The following is a 21,698-nucleotide window of genomic DNA, read 5'->3' as shown; positions in this document are numbered from 1 at the left end:
TCACGAATGCATCCAGGTGGGTTTGGAAATTCTCCAGAGAAGGAGACTCCACAACCCCCCTGGGCAGCCTGTTCCAGGGCTCTGTCACCCTCACTCTAAAGAAGTTTCTCCTCATGTTGAGGTGAAATCTTCTGTGTTCAAGTTTGAACCCATTGCTCCTTGTCTTATCACTGTGAACCACCAAAAAGTGCCTGGCCCCCTCCTCCTGACACCCACCCCTCAGATATTGATAGACATTGATCAGATCCCCTCTCAGTCTTCTGTAATGAGCCTCTTTGCTTCACCCCCCTCCACCAGCACTTCTTTGCTTCTCAAGGTCAGTTTCTTCCCTCCCTTCCCCACTGCACACTGCAACCACCTGTAGTACCTCAAAGCTAGAGCTGGGGCAAGAGCTGGCTGCTTTGCTACACACAGGAACCTCCTCTGCTTGAATGTAATCCTACAACCCTGCTGTTGGGTTCTTCTCTTTTATATGGTGGAGCACTGCTCAGCAGCACCAACTCATGGGTAGGTTATCAATACCTCTCTAGAAACCACTACACACTACCCCTCACTCCAAGAAGGACACTGAGGTGTTGGAGCATGTCCAAAGAAGGGCAATGAAGCTGGTGAAGGGTCTAGAGCACAAGGCTTGTGAGGAGCAGCTGGGGGATTGTTTAGCCTGGAGAAAGGAGGTTCAGGGGAGACCCTTTTGCTCTCTACAACTCCCTGAAGGAAGGTTGGAGTGAGGTGAGAGTTAGTCTCTTCTCCCGAGGTGCAAGTGTTAGAAAAAGAGGAGAGGGCACCAAACTGTGCCAGGGAAGGTTCAGTTTGGACATCAGGAATAATTTCTTCTCCAAATGGGTTGTCATGCCCTGGCCCAGGCTGCTCAGGGGAGTGGTGGTGTCACCATTCCTGGAGGGACTCAAAAGCTGTGTAGCCGTGGTGTTGAGGAATGTGGTTTAGTGGTGATCTAGCAGTGCTGGGTTCATGGTTGGACTTGACAGTCTTCAAGCCAAAACAATTCTATGATTCTAAGGAGAAGCCCTCATCAAAGGTGGCTGTGGGAGGCAGCTGCCATGGACTTACCTTGCTTTGTGGTGGGTAGATACCTGAATCCCTGGTTGCACCCCGGTGATCTTTTCTCCTGATGGAAGAAATGATTTGTGTCCTCAGGATGGCACCATAGCTGGAGATGCCCCTGAGTGAGCAGCACTTGCCCTTCTACCCTCATGTCCTGCCACCCTCTCTTGAGGTCTATGACTTCCAAAAAGGTGTCTTGTCATGGCCTGCCTGATGGCACCTGGGTGGTTCTGTTGCATGCAGCAGCATGACCTCTTCTCTTGGCCCCCTCATCCCCAGGGATGGTGAACCAGACACAAGCCAACAGTGCCCCTGGCACCCCTGACTGACCTGAGTAGCTGGAGGGGGCAGTGGGGGGTGGGCAGCACCCCAGAGGCAGTGAGGGACTTGCACCTTTAAAGCTTCCTCCCCACCTTGCCCCCTCCCAGAGACTGACCATGATGGGTGCATACTTTGCATGGCTCTGCATGGCCCATGCCAAGGTCAAGAGCAGAAAAAATTTGAGATCATCTCAGCAGATTTCCATCCATTCATCCATGCCTCAGTTTCCCTGTGGGAAATACTCTGGAGGATGTTCCTGCCTGGATTATCCCTGGGGATGCTCCTGTCCTGGCTGCTCCTGCTCCTACCCCTGCTCAGGTTTCCCTGGCAGGGTATTCCGGCTCCAGTTCCCCGGGGGACGCTCTGTGCCCTGCTCCTCTTGCCCACGTCCCACTTTCCCCGGAGGATCTTCCTGCCCCAGCTCCCCCAGGGCTGCCTCTGTCTCAGTTTTCTCAGGGCATGCTCCTTCCTAGGCTACCCCTGCGCCTGCCCTGTCTGCTTCGGGTTTGTTTCTGTCCCGGTTCCCTCAGGACACTCCTGCCCCGGCTTCCCAGGGGACATTTCTGCTCCATCTCCCGAGCGGATGTTCCTGCCCTGATTCCCCACGGGGACTGCTCGCTCCCCGGGGGCTACTCCGGCTCCTCCTGCCGCTGCCCGGTTCTCCACGGCCGGGGCGGCCCGGGGCCGGCAAATGGGCGGTGGGGACAGCCCCGGAGGGTGGGGAGGGGGTGTGTATATGGAGCCCGGTCCCTCCTCCCGTCCTTTCCTACAAAACCCTCCCGGCCGAGCGGTTCTTGCTCGCAGTCTTTTGGCTCCGCAGCCGTTCCAGCGCCTCCGTGCATCACTCACCCGCGGGGACCCTCCCCACCCATGGGAGACTGGCGGGGAGCGGCAGCCCCTCTGCACCCGTGCGGAGCTGGTGGTGAGGTCGAAGGCTCCCCTTGTTGTCCTCACCACCTTTTCCCGGTCACAATGACCCAGGCCGGTGACTGAGTGAGGAGAAGGAGCCACAGGAAACTCGTTCCTGCGTGGGGCCATCCAACAGGTAAGTGGGAGACAAAGTGGACACAGGAGAGGGGAGTGGAGATGGACACCTACCCTCTCTCCAGCCCATGCTGAGTGGGTGCAGAGGCACTGGTGCCCCTGTGAGCATCCTTGTGTGGGATCCAGCCCTAGGATGCAGGAGGTCTGACCCCACAGTCCTCTGAGATCTGCACCTGGGGTTACACCCGGGAGAGTGAGACCAGGGGCTGGGAGTGCTGCTCCTGGCCAAAGAAGGTTCCTGGGGCGTGTAGCAGGAGCTGGGGATCCCCAGGGAGCACAGCACCCATGTGCAGACAACGAGGGGCAGCTGGAGCCAGGTTTCAGGGCATGAGCTCAGGAGTGCTCAGGAGGTTCCACTTACTGGTTCATTAACTCCTCTCACACCCACAGCCCTGCTGGGAGATGCAGGCTGATTCCTGGTTCCATAAGACCTCAGTGGCAGTGTAAGCCTCCCCAGGGCTTGGACCTGTCTCTGGGAGCAGCCTCACTCCAGCCTCCTGACCAGAGAGGTGGTGACAGCAGCTCAAGCCCATGAGGAGAGAAGGCTTGGCTCACAGTCAGGGTGCTGGCTTGCCTAGAGGTGGTTGGTGGGGGTGCAAGGGTACCCCAAATCTCAAGGGTGAAAGAGATCCTGGGGGGCTTACATGCATACTCTGAGCAGCCACCTCCTCAGCCTTGTGGAGGAGCAGAAATCTAGAACATGCCTAGAGTGGACATCAAGGCTGGACAGGGGCAAGGCATGTGGTCAAGCATGGGTGGGACTCCATGGTGGGAGTCCCTCCTTGGCCATTTAGCAAGGGGGTTGTGTTGGTGATGAGCATTTTCCTGAGCTGTAAGGATGCCTCATCCCTGGAAGTGTTTAAGACCAGGCTGGATGAGGCTTTGAGCAACCTGGTCTAGTAGGAGAAGTTCCTGCCCATGGCAGGGGGGTTGGAACTAGATGATCTTTTGTGTCCCTTCTAACTCAAGCCATTCTATGATGACTCAGGCAGAACTAGCCTGTGGTGGACCTATGGTCCTGCTGCCCACCAGCTTGTCCCTGCGTTCACTGAGATGATATGGTTTTCTTCTGGGGCACTGCCAAGCCCAGTTTGGGTCATGGGCAAGCCAAAAAACCCCACAGAGACTCAATCATAGAACCATTTAGATTGGAAAAGGCCTTTAAGATCAAGTCTATTGCATGCTGAGATGCAGTGGTCAGCTTCTTCAGGTGGTAGCAGAGGGATCCCTTGGCAGTAGGTTCATGTCCCAGGCAGCAGCTCACAGCATGTTGCACTGGACCATGGAGCCAGGACCATGCAGGGTAGAGGGTTAGCCCCTGCCATGCCAGGGTGTACCATAACCACCTGTTCTGCTCCAGCAGCAGGATGGAGAGCAAAGCCATGTACCTCCACACCTTCAATGACAGGGAGAATGGCTCCATCTTCGAGGAGTCCTTTGAGGGAAGGAACCTCTCCAAACTGAACCTCTGTGAGGACGGTGAGTACAGGCCACACCTGTGGTGGCTTGGTCTGGGGCAGCTTTGAACCCAAGAGAGCTTCTTGAGGTGGGGGTGGGAGCTTGGATTGCTCAGGAGAAAGCTCAGCAGCTTGCCTCCCCACACAGCCAAAGGTGTCTGGGCTGAGCGAGGTGCTCAGCACCCGGTGCAGGTGGCAGGGAAGCAGAGCAGAGGAAGGGCAATGCACAGGGGGAGGGCACCTTGGTGGCAGTAGCACTGTGATGAGTGTGTGTGCCCCAAACAGAGCAGGAAACTTCCCTGCTGCTGCCATGGCCTTGCTGGGGAAATCCCACTGCAAGCAGGTTTCTGTCCCCTCCTTTCTGATCTCAGAGGGATGACAGACCCAGGGCACCACGAGCCTCTTGAGGTGCCCAGGATCTCATTTAGCTGTGTCCCTGACCAGGGAACGTGCATCCAGAGATGCCCTGCTACACAGGACACAGCAGGAGCTGCTTGGATCTCCTACACATCTGAGCTGGCCTCCATCTCCTCTGTTGAGCTCTTTCCTTCATTTCTGCCCCATGAAATGTTGTCCATATTTCACCAGGTCCAGGTTTGGTGGGAGAGGTCTGAGTGGCAGAGCTGGGTGCTCAAGCAGAGATGTGACGTCTCCTTTGCTTGGAGACCCAGGGGGCTGCTGGGGAAACTGGTCTTATTCTGAGCAGGCTTCTCAGCACTGCTGTTCCCCACCAGAAGTCTGAGATTGAGGTGGTGGGGGATTTGTCTTCCTAGTTTTTGGCATGTGGGGCATCTCCATGATGTGATGGAGAATCCTGAGAACTTCCAGAGAGCAGCCCATGTGCCAGGATGAGCCATATCCAGGTACTGAGTGAGCTGAGAATACCCAGATCCTGCCTATGGCTTGTCCCCATGCTCTACCACACTGCAAATGTGGCAAGGGAGTGGTGGAGCCTGGATGCTGGAAGAGATGTGAGGGAACAGTTGGTGTCCTCCATTCCCAGCAGAGACCTTGCCCTGGTGTGGGGAAATGGCAGGGAGTGCTCAGGGTATCCCCCTGGCTTTGGTATTTGTGTGGTAGGTTGATCTGGGCAAATCTGCTCGTCCATAACTCACCCTGATGCAGAACTGGCCCTCCAAGGAGCCCTGTTGCCATGGGAGAGGTTGCTGGAGAAAGGCTGAGGGGTTGTCTTGTCTGCAGCTGCACAGGGCAGGGTCAAGATGATCTCTGAGAGCTTCATCAGAGAATTGTAGAACCATTAATGTTGGAAGAGACCTCTGAGATCATTCAGTCCAACCGTTAACCCAGCACTGCCAGGCCACCACTAAACCATGTCTCTCAGCACCATCTACAGGGCTTGTCAAGCCCTTCAGGGACAGGGACTCCACCAGTGCCCTGAGTAGCCTGTTCCAGGCTTTGGCAACCTTCTTCCCATGAAGAAATTGTTCCTAGTGCCCAATCTAAACCTTCCCTGGTAGAGTTTGAGGCCATTTCCTCTGGGTTTATCACTTGTTCCATGGGAGAAGAGACACACCTCCACCTTGCTCCAACCTCATTTCAGGGAGTTGTAAAGAGTGAGAAGGTTTCCCCTCAGCCTCCTTTTCTCCAGGCTAAACAGCCCCAGTTCCTCAGCCACTCCTCACAAGACTTGCGCCCTAGACCCTTCACCAGTTTGTTGCCCTTCTTTGGACATGCTCCAGAACCTCAATACCCTTCTTCAGGAGTCCAAAACTGAACCTAGTGTTCAAGGTGTGCCCTTACCAGTGCCAGTGCAGGGGGATGGGGCCACCTGTGTCCATTGTAGCTGTTGGAAACTGCTTGGCTCGGGGCTGAGGACAAGCTTTGTGCTTGCCATGACAGCAGCTCCGGACCACCCCACTGCCCCGGGCTTGGAAGGCAGCTAGTCCTGCCTGCTTTCAGCCTCTCCACCTTCTGCAGCCCTAATGACCAGGCAGGCCACAGCCCCATCTCCCCTGGGCATGAGCAGGAGGAAGAAATATTTGCTTTTCCCCTTGGTTACTGGCTGGAGCCCGCCCGTGGGCTCCTCGGAGCAGGCTGTTGTGAAAACCCTGCTTATGCAGCTGCCGGCCCTCCTGCTCTGCTGAGAGCACAAAGAGGGAGTGGGTGGTTCATGGCATGAGGCCAGCTCCTCCTGGAGTCTCCCAGGACCTGATATAAGTGTTAATGTCAGAAAAATATTGTAGCTTTCCTCATCCTGAAGCCCTCAGCTCCCATCTGTTTGGCTGCTTGTGGCTAACGAGCTGCAGATGGAGAGGTCCCAGAGGAGAGGCACCGCCTTTAGCACCTGAGCTGGGCTGACTCCCCTGCAAGCCACGTCCCCACGGGATCCCCTCTGGGTGTCAGTGAGCCTGACCTCAGCATTTTATCGTTTTAGAGCCCCAGAACTGGGCCGAGTGAAGCTGATACGCCCAGAGTAACCCTTTGCTGGCTGGAGGCTTTGGCAGACCCTCTTCTTCTCCAGAAGGACAGACACATGGACCGTCAGCTGGAGAAGGGGGCAGTGGGAAGGGTCAAGGGGGCAGTGGAGAAGGGTCCATGCCAGGCTAGGGACACCCCAACTTGTTATACTTCCTCTCTGTCTCAAGGGCCACCTTGGTCCCACAAGGAGCTGAGCTCCTGCTGCACGAATTGCAGGATCCCCTCCAACCTGACCTGACCCTGGAATGGGTCCAGGGGTGGAGCATCTACCACCTCTCTGGGCCACTTGCTTTGTCATCCTCATTACAGAATCAAGGAATTGTTTTGATTGTAAAAGACCTTTGAGCTCCTTGAGCCCAACCATTAACCCAGCACTGCCAGGTCACCGCTAAACCAAGTCCCTTAGCATCACTTCTACAAAACTTTTCAACCCCTCCAGGGATGGGGACTCCACCATGGCTCTGGGCAGCCTGTCCCAGGCCTTGACATCCCTTTTGGGGAAGAAATAGTTCTTCATGTCCAACTTAAACCTTCCCTTGTAGAGTTTGAGGGCATTTCCTCGTGGCCTATCACTTCTTCCTTGGGAGAAGAGGCTGACTCTAGCTTCCTCCTCTCCTGCAGGCTAAACCCCCTCAGTTCCCTCAGCTGCTCCTCAGGAGGTTTGTACTCTAGAGCCTTCACCACCTTCACTGCCCCTCACACCCCACTCTGTCCCCCAGGTCCTGGCCAGAGGATGAAGGCAGCAGGACGCTGTGGCCGGGTGGACTCTTTGGCAGCACTGAAGTATGCAGTGGCAGGAGTCTACCTCCTTGTCTTCCTCATCCTTGTTGGAGTCTTCATCCTCTCAGGTAAGGGCTGAGCCTGGAAGCTTGCAAGCTCTACGTTTGGAGCTCGTATCCTTCCCATAACTAGGTCCTGGCTGCTGGATTTCTACTGACCCCTCTGGAGGTCAGTGAGCCTGACCTCAGCATTTGGTCCTTTTGGAGCCTCAGACTGGGGCTGAGTGAAGCTGATACACCCAGAGCAAGCCTTTTGTGTGGGGTAGAGATGAGCTCCAGTTCCACCAGCGATGGATTTGAAGGCAGGATGTTATCCATGCGTGTGCTGGTGAGGCTCCTGCCTCCCCTCTTCAGCTTTTTGGTGAGCACAGGGGTGGGAGAGCTGCTCCCTAATGCCCATAATTGCTCCCAGCTCCACCCCATGTGGTCTGTGTCGCTGCTGGCTATGTTTCCCCTCATGTGCTGGAAGCAGTTTGGGAAGATGCCTGCGTTAACCCATGGTCCCTGTACCCTCCCTTTGCCACCATACCACCCCTGTGCAGGGCCCTGCTGGGTGGGGAGGGCTTGGATGGCTGCCACCACCAAGGACCAACTCCTGGCTTTCCACCCAATCTCCTTCCCAGCTTTAACCCTAGGCTCTGGGAGGTGGGAGGGGTATGAGGACTCCCTCTACTCCCCCTTTCCATCACCAAACCACCACTGAATGTTCTTCAGGGCTGGGCAGGGCTTGCTGCTGCCTGTGCATTGTCCCTTTGGGATGACATTCTGAGCCTTGTTGCTTCAGGATGATTTTCTGCTGCTTTTCTGCAGGCAGTTGGCTGAGGGGGGAGACAGATTTCAGGTTTAACTCCTGCCAGCACCATGACAGCAGCATGTGTCTTCTGCAAAGGGTGGATTTCGGTTTATTTTATTTTTATTTTTTCCTTCCTGGGCTAGAGAAGGGACAGAGAGGGTTTTGCTGGAATTCTGAAGCCTTTCCCACTCATTTCTTGCGTTACATTGTTTGAATGTTGTTGTTGGCCCTGCAACCCCAGAGTGAGAGATGCCATGAATTGTGCAAAGAGCTTGGGACAGGCACTCTTGCCCTGGCCCCAGCTACAGCTGCTCACCCCAAAGCAGCTCCAGCAATAACAATAACCTCATGGCATCAGCTAAAGGCCTTGGAGGAGGCATCTTCAAAGCCCCACCTCCTGGAGTCCCATGACTGGCAAGGATTTCAACTCTCAGTAAGACCCCAGTAAAGCCATCTTACACCCCAGGCTGTAGACTTCAGCCTTGAAAACTGCAAAGAAAGAATTAAAAACAAAAGAAAATCCTTTCCTGCATTATTTCTTTCTGCACTTTAAGCCAAGCCTCTGGCTTTGGATGGAGCTGACTCAGAAGATGTGGAGCTTGGGTGCCCAGCGAGATCTTACCACATCAAGGAAAACCACAAGCCCAGAGTGGTCTTGTAACAGGGACATAATCCTGCTAGTCCTCAGCTTCAGCTGTTTGTGGCTGAAATCTCAGTGTTGGAGCTGATGGTCCTCAGAGGACCTGGACTGGATATTCATGGCTGCCCTTAATGGAGGAGGGCTTGGGTTTGGCCATGGAAAACCCCACTTTGTGCTACTGGAGCTGAGATCTTCTGCCCAGCTGCCTTCATTTGCCATCAGAGGGGAAGGTGCACATACAGCATTTCATAGAATGGTTTGGGTTGGAAGGGACCTTAAAGGTCATCTGGTCCAAAACCTGATTTTGTGAAGGAGATTTGCCCTCACTTGGCTCCTCAGGTTGGGAGGAGCTGGCTGTGATGCTGTGAGAGAAGTATCACCATTTGATGCTATTTTTGCTCTTCCATGGCTGCTTGGAGGGATAAATCAAGAAGTAGTGGCTTCAGGTTGTGCCAGAGGAGGTTTAGGTTGGACAGGAGGAACAATTTCTTCCCCAAAAGGGTTGTCAAGGCCTGGAACAGGCTGCCCAGGGGTGGAGTCCCCATCCCTGGAGGGACTGAAAAGCTGTGGAGATGTGGTGCTGAGGGACATGGTTTATTAGTGACCTGTCAGTGTTGGGTTAACAGCTGGACTTGATCTTGAAGGTCTCCTCCAACCAAAATGATTCTAGGCACCAGACCCCATGCCAGCCAGGGCAAAAGAGCATGGAGTGTCCAGCTGCTCTCCAGACCTGATGGAGAGGGATGTGAAGCTGTGGTCCCCCAGCAGCTCCCCAGAGAACACCTCATCTGCTTCTCAGCAAGGCTGGTGCACTGCAGGGGAAACCACTTCCTTGGAGACAACTCCCCAACACATGCTGGTGTTCCCAGCATGTCAGCGTGGAAGTTTTGGCAAGGCAGCTCCCTGAGGCATCATTTTGAAGCCAGCCTGGGCAGGTGTCCTGTGCCTCTGAAAACAGGGGTCAGAAAATGAGTCCATGGCCAAAAATGTTGTGAGCCACCTCGGAGCCAGGGCAACGGGATGTTTTCAGCAGCAGAGCTGGGGTGGGTTTGAGGCAGCCTGCTTTTAATATCCTCTCTTGCAGCCTGGCAGTGGTTAGTTGGCTCCTGGGGATGCACACTCCCAGCCTCCCTGTCCCTCACCCCACCCCCATCCACTAAAATGAAGCCTGGCCCAAGGCTAAGTTTCCTGCAAGGTCTGGGTTAAATCCCAGCCACCTGCATGCACAGAGATGGTGTTTGAACCCAAATCCTTGCCTGGGCACCCCAGGCACTCAGCCCTGAGCTGCTCCCAGCCCAGGCAGGGCTTGTTAGGATGCTGCTAATGAGCCAGGTGATACTGTGTGGGCTTCTGAACCTGGCATAGGATGGGCATCTGACTTGCACTCCATCTCCATGCTCCTCTCTGGGTTGAGGCCAGCCTCACCTCTGGGCTTGGCACTTCTGGATGCCTGGCACAAAGGTCCAAGGAAACAAGAAGCCTCTGTTTTAGCAGCTTGAAGGCCCAAAACTCAAGCTCTGAGGATACCAAAGGAGAGGAAGGCAACAGCCTCAGCCATCATCACCCAGTTGCAGTGCAAGCTACTCTAGGTCCCAGTGAACAGGCTCCAAAGAGGGTCTGTGTCTGCAGCTGGCATCTTCCTGGGAACACAGAGCAACCTGAGCTGCTGGAATGGTTAGAAAGAGTTACAGTTGGGCTCAGTGGTTTTAGAGGTCTTTTTGCAACCTAAAGAGTTCTGTGATTCTGGGGGGGGGGGGTGGGGGGGGGTGGGGTGGTGAACACCTGGCTGAAGATGAGCCAGCAGTGTGCCCAGGAGGCCAAGAAGGGTGACAGCATCCTGGCTTGGATCAGCAATAGTGTGGCCAGCAGGACCAGGGCAGGGATTGTCCTCAGGTACTCAGCATCTCAAATACTGGGTTCAGTCTGGGGTCCCTCACTGCAAGAAGGACATTGAGGAGCTGGAGTGGGTCCAAAGAAGGACACCAGAGCTGGTGAAGGGTCTAGAGCACAAGTCTTGTCAGGAGTGGCTGAAGGAACTGGGATTTGTGTAGCCTGGAGGAAAGGAGGCTCAGGAGAAACCTTCTGGTTCTCTGCACGTCCCTGAAAGGAGGTTGGAGGGGCTCAGTCTCCTTTCCCAAGGAACAAATGATAGGACAAAATGAAATGGCCTCAAGTTGCACCAGGGGAGGTTTAGGTTGGACATGAGGAACAATTTCTTCCTTGAAAGGTTTGCCAAGGGCTGGAACAGGCTGCCCAGGGCAGTGGTGGAGTCCCCATCCCTGGAGGGGTTGGAAAGCCTTGTCAATGTGGTGCTGAGGGACTTGGTTTAGTGGTGACCTGGCAGTGCTGAGTTAATGGTTGGACTTGATGGTCTTAAAGGTCTTTTTTTCAACCTTAATGATTTTGTGAGTGTATGAAAAGCTGCCAGCAGCAGGGCCTGGTGGCCATGTGCCTGTTACTGCTGTAAGACTCATGCTGAAGCCAAGTGCTGGCTGCCTTCCACTGCCCCCTGTTCCCCATCCTTCTCTCAGACTTCTACTCTAGGCCCCTCACCAGCTTTGCTGCCCTTCTTTGGACATCCTCCAGCACCTCCAAGTCCTTCTTGTAGGGAGGGGTCCCAAACTGAACCCAGTTTTGGAAGTGTGGCATCACCAGTGCTGTGTACAGTACCAGTGCTGGGACAATCCCTGCCCTACTCCTGCTGGCCATACTCCTGCTGATCCAAACCAGGATGCTGGTGGCCTTCTTGGCCACCTGGGCACACTGCTGGCTCATCTTCAACCCCCAGACCCTTTTCCACTGGAGCAGTTTCCAGCTGCTCTTCCCCAAGCCTGGAGCATTCATGGGGTTGTTGTGACCCAAGTGCTGGACCTGGCACCTGACCTTGTTGAACCACATCCCATTGGCCTTCTCCCATCAACACAGCCTGACCAGACCTCTCTGCAGATCCTCCCAGCACTTGAGCAAATCAACATTCCCACCCAACTTGGTGTCATCTGCAACTAACAGAGGGGTTTAAAAAAAAAAAAAAAAAAACAACCCTTGTGGTGCTCTGAAGATTATCAGCTCCAGTGTTACAGCACCCACTGACCCTCTCCAGACACAACAGGTCCCCTCTGGGCACCCAGTGCCACTGCTGTGGTTGGCCCTAAGCCCAGAGAGAGAGAGGTGGAGCCCTTCACATGTTCATGTCTGCTTCATCCTCTTCTTACTGCTGCAGTTTTAATTCAAACCAAATGGCTTCTCTTGCCTTCCCCTCTGTGGAAATGAGGGAGGTGACCTGCCAGGATGGTTCCACGCCAGCCCATGGCCCCCTGCCAGCTGAAGGCCCACCACAGCTCAAAGAACAATGAGGATTATTTACTTGGTTCTATTTTATTTGGTTTGATGTAATTCTTGATATTTGTGTGGGTTTGGCTTTGACTCTCCAACTCTGGGCTGCACTGGAGACCCAGTGTCAAGGCAAAGAGGAGGGAGAAGATGATTTTTTTTTTTACCCCACTGCCTGGATCAATGTTTTTGGGTGCAGCAGAGTGATGGTGTCCAAAGTGGGGCTCTACTGGGTGTGCTGCATAAGACATTGTTGTAGCAGTGCTAGAAGCTGCTCAAAGCAAGAGGTTCACCCCAAATTTCCAGGTTTCCTCTCCAAACCCCATCCTGGTACTGTGGTAGCTGGTGCAAGGCCAAGACAGGATTAGGGTGGGTGGGCAGTAGATCTCTATCATGCAGTATGAAAGATGCCCATAGCCAGGGTGGATTTCTTCCCTTGGGAACAGCCCTGGCAGCCCTGGGATGCAGATCCTCCATAGCCAGGGTGGGTTTCCTCCCTTGGGAAGAGCCCTGGCAGCCCTGGGATACAGATCCTCCATAGCCAGGGTGGGTTTCCTCCCTTGGGAAGAGCCCTGGCAGCCCTGGGATGCAGGATGTCTTGTTTGGAGGCAGAGAGCAAACCACACCCAGCACTGTGAAGACCTGCAGAGCCAGCCTGATGGTCTTGATTATGGAGCAAGGGGTTGAGCCCAGGTCCCACAGCAACAGACAGGAGGAAACCCAGATTGTTAAAAGTCAAATTCAAACCTCTGTGAGGGCAAGAGGCCATTTTTAAGGCCTATTTTCAGGAAAGGGAAGCAGAGGCTGCTGGCAGCCAGTCCTCTGACACGAGCTGGGTGAAGCCTTGAGGCTCTGCATCAGATTGTGACTCACCTGGCAAAATCCAGAGCCACCCTGGGCAACATGCCTCCTTCTCCAACCCTTCAGCAAACAACCTCCTTCTCCAACCCTTCAGCAAACAACCTCCTTCTCCAACCCTTCAGCAAGCACCCTCCTTCTCTAACCCTTCAGCAAGCACCCTCCTTCTCTAACCCTTCAGCAAGCACCCTCCTTCTCCAACCCTTCAGCAAACAACCTCCTTCTCCAACCCTTCAGCAAGCACCCTCCTTCTCCAACCCTTCAGCAAGCACCCTCCTTCTCCAACCCTTCAGCAAGCACCCTCCTTCTCCAACCCTTCAGCAAGCACCCTCCTTCTCCAACCCTTCAGCAAGCACCCTCCTTCTCCAACCCTTCAGCAAGCACCCTCCTTCCCTAACCCTTCAGCAAGCACCCTCCTTCTCCAACCCTTCAGCAAGCACCCTCCTTCCCTAACCCTTCAGCAAGCACCCTCCTTCTCCAACCCTTCAGCAAGCACCCTCCTTCTCTAACCCTTCAGCAAGCACCCTCCTTCCCTAACCCTTCAGCAAGCACCCTCCTTCCCTAACCCTTCAGCAAGCACCCTCCTTCTCCAACCCTTCAGCAAGCACCCTCCTTCTCTAACCCTTCAGCAAGCACCCTCCTTCCCTAACCCTTCAGCAAGCACCCTCCTTCCCTAACCCTTCAGCAAGCACCCTCCTTCTCCAACCCTTCAGCAAACAACCTCCTTCTCCAACCCTTCAGCAAACAACCTCCTTCTCCAACCCTTCAGCAAGCACCCTCCTTCTCCAACCCTTCAGCAAGCACCCTCCTTCTCTAACCCTTCAGCAAACAACCTCCTTCTCCAACCCTTCAGCAAGCACCCTCCTTCTCCAACCCTTCAGCAAGCACCCTCCTTCTCTAACCCTTCAGCAAGCACCCTCCTTCCCTAACCCTTCAGCAAGCACCCTCCTTCCCTAACCCTTCAGCAAGCACCCTCCTTCTCCAACCCTTCAGCAAACAACCTCCTTCTCCAACCCTTCAGCAAACAACCTCCTTCTCCAACCCTTCAGCAAGCACCCTCCTTCTCCAACCCTTCAGCAAGCACCCTCCTTCTCTAACCCTTCAGCAAACAACCTCCTTCTCCAACCCTTCAGCAAACAACCTCCTTCTCCAACCCTTCAGCAAGCACCCTCCTTCTCCAACCCTTCAGCAAGCACCCTCCTTCTCCAACCCTTCAGCAAGCACCCTCCTTCCCTAACCCTTCAGCAAGCACCCTCCTTCCCTAACCCTTCAGCAAGCACCCTCCTTCTCTAACCCTTCAGCAAGCACCCTCCTTCTCCAACCCTTCAGCAAGCACCCTCCTTCTCCAACCCTTCAGCAAGCACCCTCCTTCTCTAACCCTTCAGCAAGCACCCTCCTTCTCCAACCCTTCAGCAAGCACCTTCCTTCTCCAACCCTTCAGCAAGCACCCTCCTTCTCCAACCCTGGGGAAAGCTCTGGTGCCAAAAAGGAGCTTGCAGGATGAAGCTTTTGGGGTGTGAGGTTGGGCTTCCACCTCCAAGCACCAAGGAATAAGGGGACGTGCAAGTACTCAGTGAGTGGAGATGGCTTTTACTTCTCAGGAGGTTAGAAAACACCCTGCTCCATGGGGTGGTTCCTAACATCCCACTCTCCTCCCTCTCTTGCAGTCTCCAGGCCACAGACCTCCCCCGAGGAGCTGAAGGCGCTGATGGGGAACGTCAACCGCCTGAACGAGAGCTTTCGGGACATGCAGCTGAAGCTGCTGCACCTACCTCTGAAGGGGGATGTGCTGGAGCACCTCTGGAGGCTCCAAGACCTCCTGCAGAACCACTCGGACTCCTTGTTCCTCATGACGGGGTCGCTGCAGAAGCTGGAAGGGCTCCTTTGGAGCCTGCAGACCCAGGCCAGCCAAACGGAGAAGGCAGTGTCCAGCCTGTGGGACAGCCTGGCCCAGCAGGGCGACGCAGCGCAGCAGGAGCTCTACAAGCTCTCGGTGGAAGGCAACAGCAGCCGGCTGCTGCTGCAGCACCACGACCAGCTCCTGAGCCGCCTGGGAGGCAGGGTGGAGACCCTGAGCGAGCAGGTGACGAGCGTCAGCGGGGCCCTGGACACCGTGAACAGGACCTTCTCCTACGACCTCGGCATCCACCGCAGCCGCATCTGGGACCTGCAGGGGCTGATCGGCAACGCCACCGAAGACGCCCGGCAGATGCGCCTGGTCCACATAGCCATGGAGCAGCAGCTGAAGCACGAGCTGGCCATCCTCAACAACGTGACAGAGGACCTGAGGCTGAAGGACTGGGAGCACTCCGTGGCGCTGAAGAACATCTCCACCATCCGGGGTGAGCTGGAAGCGTAGAGTCTTAGCTGCAAAAGACCTTCGAGGTTGTCGAGTCCGGCCAGGAAGGGCAACGAGGCTGGGGAGGGGTCTGGAGCACAGCCCTATGGGGAGAGGCTGAGGGAGCTGGGGGTGTTTAGCCTGGAGAAGAGGAGGCTCAGGGGAGACCTTGTTGCCATCTACAACTGCCTGAAGGGAGGCTGTAGCCAGGTGGGGGTTGGTCTCTTCTCCCAGGCAACCAGTGGCAGAACAAGAGGACACAGTCTCAAGCTGTGCCAGGGGAAGTTTAGGCTCAGGTGAGCAGAAAGCTCTTCACAGAAAGAGAGATTGACCATTGGAATGGGCTGCCCAGGAAGGTGGTGGAGTCACTGTCCCTGGAAGTATTTGAAATAAGACTGGATTGGGCACTTAGTGCCATGGTTTAGTTGATTAGATGGCGTTGGGTATAGGTTGGACTTGATGATCTTGAAGGTCTTTTCCAACCTGGTCAATTCTGTGACTCTGTAATTTTAGCAGTGTAAAATCACTAAGGCTGCAAAAGGTCTTTGAGGTCATCAAAGCAAGATTGGATGTAGCACTTGGAGCCATGGTTTAGTTGTCAGGAGGTGTTAGGTATTAGGCAATAGGTTGGACTTGATGATCTCTGAGGTGTTTTCCAACCTGGTTGATTCTGGGATTCTGTGAGTCCAGCCAGAACCCAGCTACCATGACCACTGAACCATGTCCTGGAGTGCCACACCTACAGCTTCTTGAACACCTCCAGGGGTGGTGATTCCACCACCTCCCTGGACAGCTTGTTCCAACCCTCACCTGTTCCAGGCCTCACCTGGAATGTTGCATCCAGTTTTGGGTTCCCCAGTTCAAGAGGGATAAGGATCTGCTGGAGAGAGTCCAGCAGAGAGCTACCAGGATGATTGAGGGACTGGAGCACTGCCCTATGAGGAGAGGCTGAGCCCTGGGGCTGTTCAGTCTGGAGAAGAGAAGACTGAGAGGGGATTTAATCAATGTTTATAATATCTGAGGGCTGGGAGACAAGAGGGAGGGGACAGGCTCTGCTCACTTGCACCCTGGGATAGGACAAGGGGCAATGGATATAAACTACAGCACAGGAGGTTCCACCTCAACATGAGGAGGAACTTCTTCACTGTGAGGGTCACAGAGCACTGGAACAGGCTCCCCAGAAAGGTTGTGGGGTCTCCTTCTCTGGAGACCTTCATGCCCCATCTGGATGTGTTCCTGTGTGACCTGTGCTGGATTCTGTGCTCCTGCTCTGGCAGGGGGCTTGGACTGGATGATCTCCAGAGGTCCCTTCCAACCCCTGACATCCTGTGAGCCTATGAACCCCTCACCACGCTCTCAGTAAAGAAGTTTTTCCTAATGTCCAGTCTAACCCTCCCCTGGCACAACTTAAAGCCTCATCCTGTCACTGATTACTTATCCAAGCTCCTTTCAGGTAGCTGTAGAGAGCAGTAAGATCTCCCCTCAGTCCCCTCCAGACTAAACAACCCCAGCTCCTGCAGGCACTTCTCTCGTTGCTCTTCTCCGGACACGCTCCAGCACCTCAGTGTCTTTCCTGTCCTGTTCCTCTCGTAAGCAGCTCCCTTGCTGGTGCACAAAGCTGTCAAGCAGAGCATCCTCAGTGATTTGGGTGGTGGTGTGGGAGCAGTCCCTGTGGCATGAGGATGCCCTCTGTGGATATCTCAGCTACTCTTCTGTGTATCAGATCCACCAGGCTGCAGTGTTCAGGTGTTTGCAGTGTTCCTGTGTCTTCATCACCCTGAACTCTTAGTCCTGCTCTGGCAGGGGGGTTGGACTCGATGATCTCTGGAGGTCCCTTCCAACCCCTAACATCCTGTGACCCTTTGACTCTCCAGGTGGTCCTCCATCCATGTTAGGAAGAAAGCTCCCAGGGTTCCCTCAAAGAGGCCAGGAAAAAACTCTGCCAAGTTCTTTGTGACCATGAAAGTGAACAAGAGTGAGTGTGACAAAGATGGAGGGGGGGTTGTCCTCCTTCATACTGCAGTGGTCAGGCATAGGGCTGCCCACCAGTGCCCTCACTCATCATCAGCCACATCCCTTGCTTTACCCTTCACTCCACTTTCCCCCTGCTGTCTCCTTCTCCTTTACCACCCTCAGCCCTTCCCAAATCACAGAATCAGGGAATGGGAGGCAGTTGCTGTCCCATTTCTAGGCTGCTGCTCTGCACCTGTGGAGATGCAATGGGCTGTTGCTCATCTCTGGTGCTTCCAGATGGGGAAGGAAGGAGCAAGCCAAGGCACTTGCTCCTTCTGGCCACCTGCTGAGCCAAGAGAGGACAGATGTGGTTTAAACTGCCACAGCTGCATCTTCCCATGCAGGCCAACCATACCCATAGCTCACTGAGGTACTGAACTTGAGGAACAATTGCTTTCCTGTGAGGGTGCTGGAGCACTGGACCAGGCTGCCCAGAGAGATTGTGGAGTCTCCTTCTCAGGAGCGATTCCAAACCTGCCTGGACATGATCCTGAGTAATCTGCTCTGGATGACTTTGTTTTATCAGAGGTCCTTCCAGTGTCTCCCATGCTGGGATTCTGTGATCTTGCAACCAAAAGGATTCTATGATTTAGTAATCATTTCAGGAGCCTTGTGCCCAGCTGGCTGTACCCTGCCTCCAAAACCTCTTTGGGTGAATCCCCACCATGCTCCCAGCTGCATTTGCACCACCTGAGCCAGTCTATGGTGACACAGGGCTGCATGTTCTGGGTTGCATTTCCTTCCAGCAGACCTTATCTACCCTGGGCTCTGGCTTGTGAGGCTGTTTGCTGGTGCTGACAGCTCAGGGAGGTGCCTCAGGCTCGTCTCCAGCAGCGGAGCAGGCCAAGCAGCTCCTGTCACTCAGAGAGGGCTTGGCCTCCCAGAGGGCTTCTGGGTTTCAAATAATGATGTGACCAGGAGGGAGGACACCCAGGGTCAGCCACCCATCTGGATGTGCTTGCACAGCACCCTGGATGGGAGGTGCTGGCTCCTGGAAGGGCTGGTTGGGTTGACTGCAAAGGTCTCGTCTGGCCATCCAATCTCTGCATTTCTTGACAGCTTTCATGTCCATGGGTCTGGAGAACCTTTCTCCTCTGCTGATGCAGGGAGTAGCCCAGCCCTGGGCAGGCAGTAGGGTGATGCAGGATCTGGGCTGAGGTTTTCCTTCCTGAGTGTAAACCCCAAATGCTATGGGGTGGAGACCAGCTTGGCTTGATGTCTACAGTCCTGCTCAGCCTCTTCCAACAGCCCCTCCCAGTGCTCCTCCATCCTCCACCCCAGCTGCTCCCTGTGTCCCACCCCAACAGCCACCCCTGGGGATGGGACTACCTCTGCTTGTGGAGTGCCTGGATGGAGCCAAGAGGAGGTGTTTTGGTGGCTGATGGACCACAGGGCTCAGTGCTGTGAGAATAGATCTGAAGGAAGAATAACAAAACCTAGGAGCCAGCAAAGAGGGTCAGCCTGGTCACCTGCCTGTCTCCAAGCCCCATTTTCCACCCCAGGCATTAGGGAAAGAGGATAAGGGACAGCATTTCTCTTCCTTGGCTGTGTTCTCCCAGCCTCCAGCTCTCATGGAGCAGAGGAGATTGTCTGTTGGCCATCCTCCATGAAACTTAGTTCCCTTCTTAGCCTGTCCCCAGCCTTGACCACCCTGACGTTCTGAGGAATGGTTTGATGAGATGATGGCAGAGGGCTGGAGAACTGTAGCACCTGATTTTGAGGAGGAAAGGCAGCTCCAACATCCATCCCACCAAAAAGTGCCCTGACCAGGCAGCTCCCATGTCTCTTCCAGGGTTGACACAAGTGAGGTGGGGCCCTGTTGTGGGTTATTTCCCAGCCTGCCCACCAACCCAGAGCAGGTGGAAGCTGTTGAAGCTGCCCCTGCACAGGGGACCTCAGCTGAGCTGTGCTAGAGCCAACCTGAGGGAAGCAAATGTTCCATGTCTGCAGTAGCTTTGCTCCAGTGCCATTGCAGTGGGATCTCTTTATGGAGGAGATGCCTGGGACAAAGCCAGGGTGGCTTTGGGAGACCTTTCCTTGATGGCTCCCTATGCAGATGTTTCCAGGGTTGATGTGAGTTTTCCTCATGGCTGGAAAGCAAGAGTTTTGTTAAGCAAGTAGTTTCCAGCAGATCAACCTTAGCTGTGCTGGGCTGCAGCTAGGGAGGGAAGAACCTGACCTGAACCTCTCCTTGTCCTGAACCTCTGCTATGAGGACAGGCTGAGGGTTGTTCAGCCTGGAGAAGAGACTGCTTCAGGGAGACCAAATAGCAACCTTCCAGTACCTGAAGGGAGCCTACAAGAAGGCTGGAGAGTGGCTGTTCACAAAGGCCTGCAGTGCCAGGGTGAGGAGCAATGGCTTCAAATTAGAGAAGAGTAGGCTTAGGCTGGATGTTAGGAGGGAGCTCTTTACCATGAGGGTGGTGGAAAACTGAAACAGGTTGCCCAGGGAGGTACTTGAGGTCCCATCCCTAGAGATATTCAAGGTCAGGCTTGATGGGGCTCTGGGCAACCTGATCTAATGGAGGAGGTCCCTGCTCACTGCAGTAGGGTTGGACTAGAGGAGGTTTGGAGGTCCCTTCCAACCCAGACAATTCTATGGACCAAGGAGTATGCCTGAGTCATACAAAGCTTCCACTGCTTATCCTGGGACACCAGGGATGCTCAGGCAGGAGATGTGCTGGTAGAAAATGAAGGTGGTGAGACCCTGACCCAGGTTGCCCAGAGTGGTGGTGGATGGCCCATCCCTGGAACCATTCCAGGTCAGGTTGGATGGGGCTCTGAGCAACCTGTTCCAGTTGAAGCTGTCCCTGCTGACTGCAGGGGGTTTGAACTAGATAACCTGGAAAGGACCTTTTCAATCTAAACCATTCTGGGATTCTATGATTTCGTGGGTTCTGTGCAATGCTCTTCTTTAATACACCTCAACTGGTTCCTGCTCCACATTTCCCCGTGGAGCAGCTCTTGAGTATTGCTAGACCTCCCCCATCATGGACAGTCCTGCCTCTCCTCAGGGCAAGCAGTGTCCCTGCTGCTTGTGGTTCCTCTTGTTCCCACTCAAAAATGCATCCTTATTGTACTCAGCTCTTCTGGGTGTCCATTGTTCTTTGCATCCTGGGGTTTTGCCAACAGGAGATGTGTTCCCAGGGTCCTGGGTGCACCACCACGTTCTCTCAGTGCTCAGAGATGTGCACAGGCTCACAGAGTCCTTTGGGTTGGAAGAGACTCTTAAGATCCTTGAGTCCAACTGTTAACCCAGCACTGCCAGGTCACCACCAAACCATGTCCCTCAGCACCACATCTGCACAGATTTTTAAGGCCTTCCAGGGATGGGGACTCCACCACTGCCCTGGGCAGCCTGTTCCAGATCTTGACAACCCTCTCAGGGAAGAAATTATTCCTCATGTCCAACCTAAACCTTCCCTGGTGCAATCTGAGACCATTTCCTCTCATCCTATTGCTTGTTCCCTAGGAGAAGAGATTGATCCCTGCCTTGCTCCAGCCTCCTTTCAGGGAGCTGTAGACAGTGAGGAGGTCTCCCCTGAGCCTCCTTTTCTCCAGGCTACACAAACCCCAGTTCCCTCAGCTGCTCCTCACAAGACTTGTGCTCTAAACTCTTCACCAGCTTTGTTGCCTTTCTCTGGACATGCTCCAGCACCTCAGTGTCCTTCTTGGAGTGAGGATTTGAGCTGTGGCTTCACCAGTGCCCAGTGCAGGGGGACAATCCCTGCCCTGCTCCTGCTGGCCACACCATTGCTGCTCCAAGCCAGGATGCTGTTGGCCTTCTTGGCCACCTGGGCACACTGCTGGCACCATTGAGGGATGAGGGCATGGTCAGCTAATGCAATACCTCCCTGTAGTCCTCTCCCAACCCCATCTCCTTCTTGGGACTCGCTATGGTTCATCCCCTCAGGCCCCTGCTCATCTCTGCGTGACATCTGCAGATCTTAATTGCTTGTCCATTAGTAGTGGTGAATGTCCAACCCATTCCTCTCCTGGTCCCTCTGTGTTAGCAGCTTGCCTGCAGCCCTGGCTGGGTGTTTCCATCAGACCAGGGCCTTTCAGGTTTCTAGGAAAATGGGTTAACAGTTTCCAATTATCATCCTGGCTTGGTTAGACAAAGACTGAAGGACCTCTCCAGGCTTCTCTCTGCCCTGGTTTCCATCATCCCAGGAGGTTTTGGGTTGGTTTGGGGTTTTTCTGTTCAAATTCATTCTTCATGGATTTAGCTCATAATTGGTTTCAGCTTTGTGGACTTGGCCCTTCTCAGGCTGAGGAATAAGACTCTGGGCTGGATTTTCTGCCTGCTCATGAGACTTGACAGCTAAAAGCCATCACCAATGTCTAGTTCCTGATGAGACCCTAAAGGTTCATCTCAAGCTTTCCAAAATGTTTTTGTTTTGTTTGCTTGGTTGTGTTTTCCTTTTTCCTAAAGTTGTTTCATTGTGGAGCTCTTCACTTTTGGTCAAAAGGAAATTCCAGAAGAATGGAATTTGCCACAGAGTGGTGAGTGGACCCTCAGCAAGGTTGCTAATGACACAAAGTAGGGGTGGCTGACAGCCAGCCAGGCTGTGCTGCCATCCAGGGAGACCTGGGCAGGCTGCAGAGTTGGGAGGAGAGGAACC

The 21,698-nt window shown here is 54.4% G+C and overlaps 1 protein-coding gene across 1 annotated transcript in view; it reads left to right on the top strand.

Moving 5' to 3' along the window:
• Positions 1-3,794: 3,794 nt before the first annotated feature.
• Positions 3,795-21,698, top strand: part of SCARA5 (scavenger receptor class A member 5) — a 41,430-nt gene continuing 23,526 nt past the window's right edge. The window contains exons 1-3 of the mRNA XM_054383623.1: positions 3,795-3,906; positions 7,043-7,171; positions 14,391-15,065. Of these exons, the coding sequence (XP_054239598.1) occupies positions 3,795-3,906; positions 7,043-7,171; positions 14,391-15,065 (916 nt within the window). The remainder of the gene's footprint in view (positions 3,907-7,042; positions 7,172-14,390; positions 15,066-21,698) is intronic.

Source organism: Indicator indicator, chromosome 9 (genome assembly GCF_027791375.1).
Source record: "Indicator indicator isolate 239-I01 chromosome 9, UM_Iind_1.1, whole genome shotgun sequence".
NCBI lineage: Eukaryota > Metazoa > Chordata > Aves > Piciformes > Indicatoridae > Indicator > Indicator indicator.
Note: the sequence above shows the minus strand (reverse complement) of the source record. Positions and strands in the feature narration are given on the sequence as shown.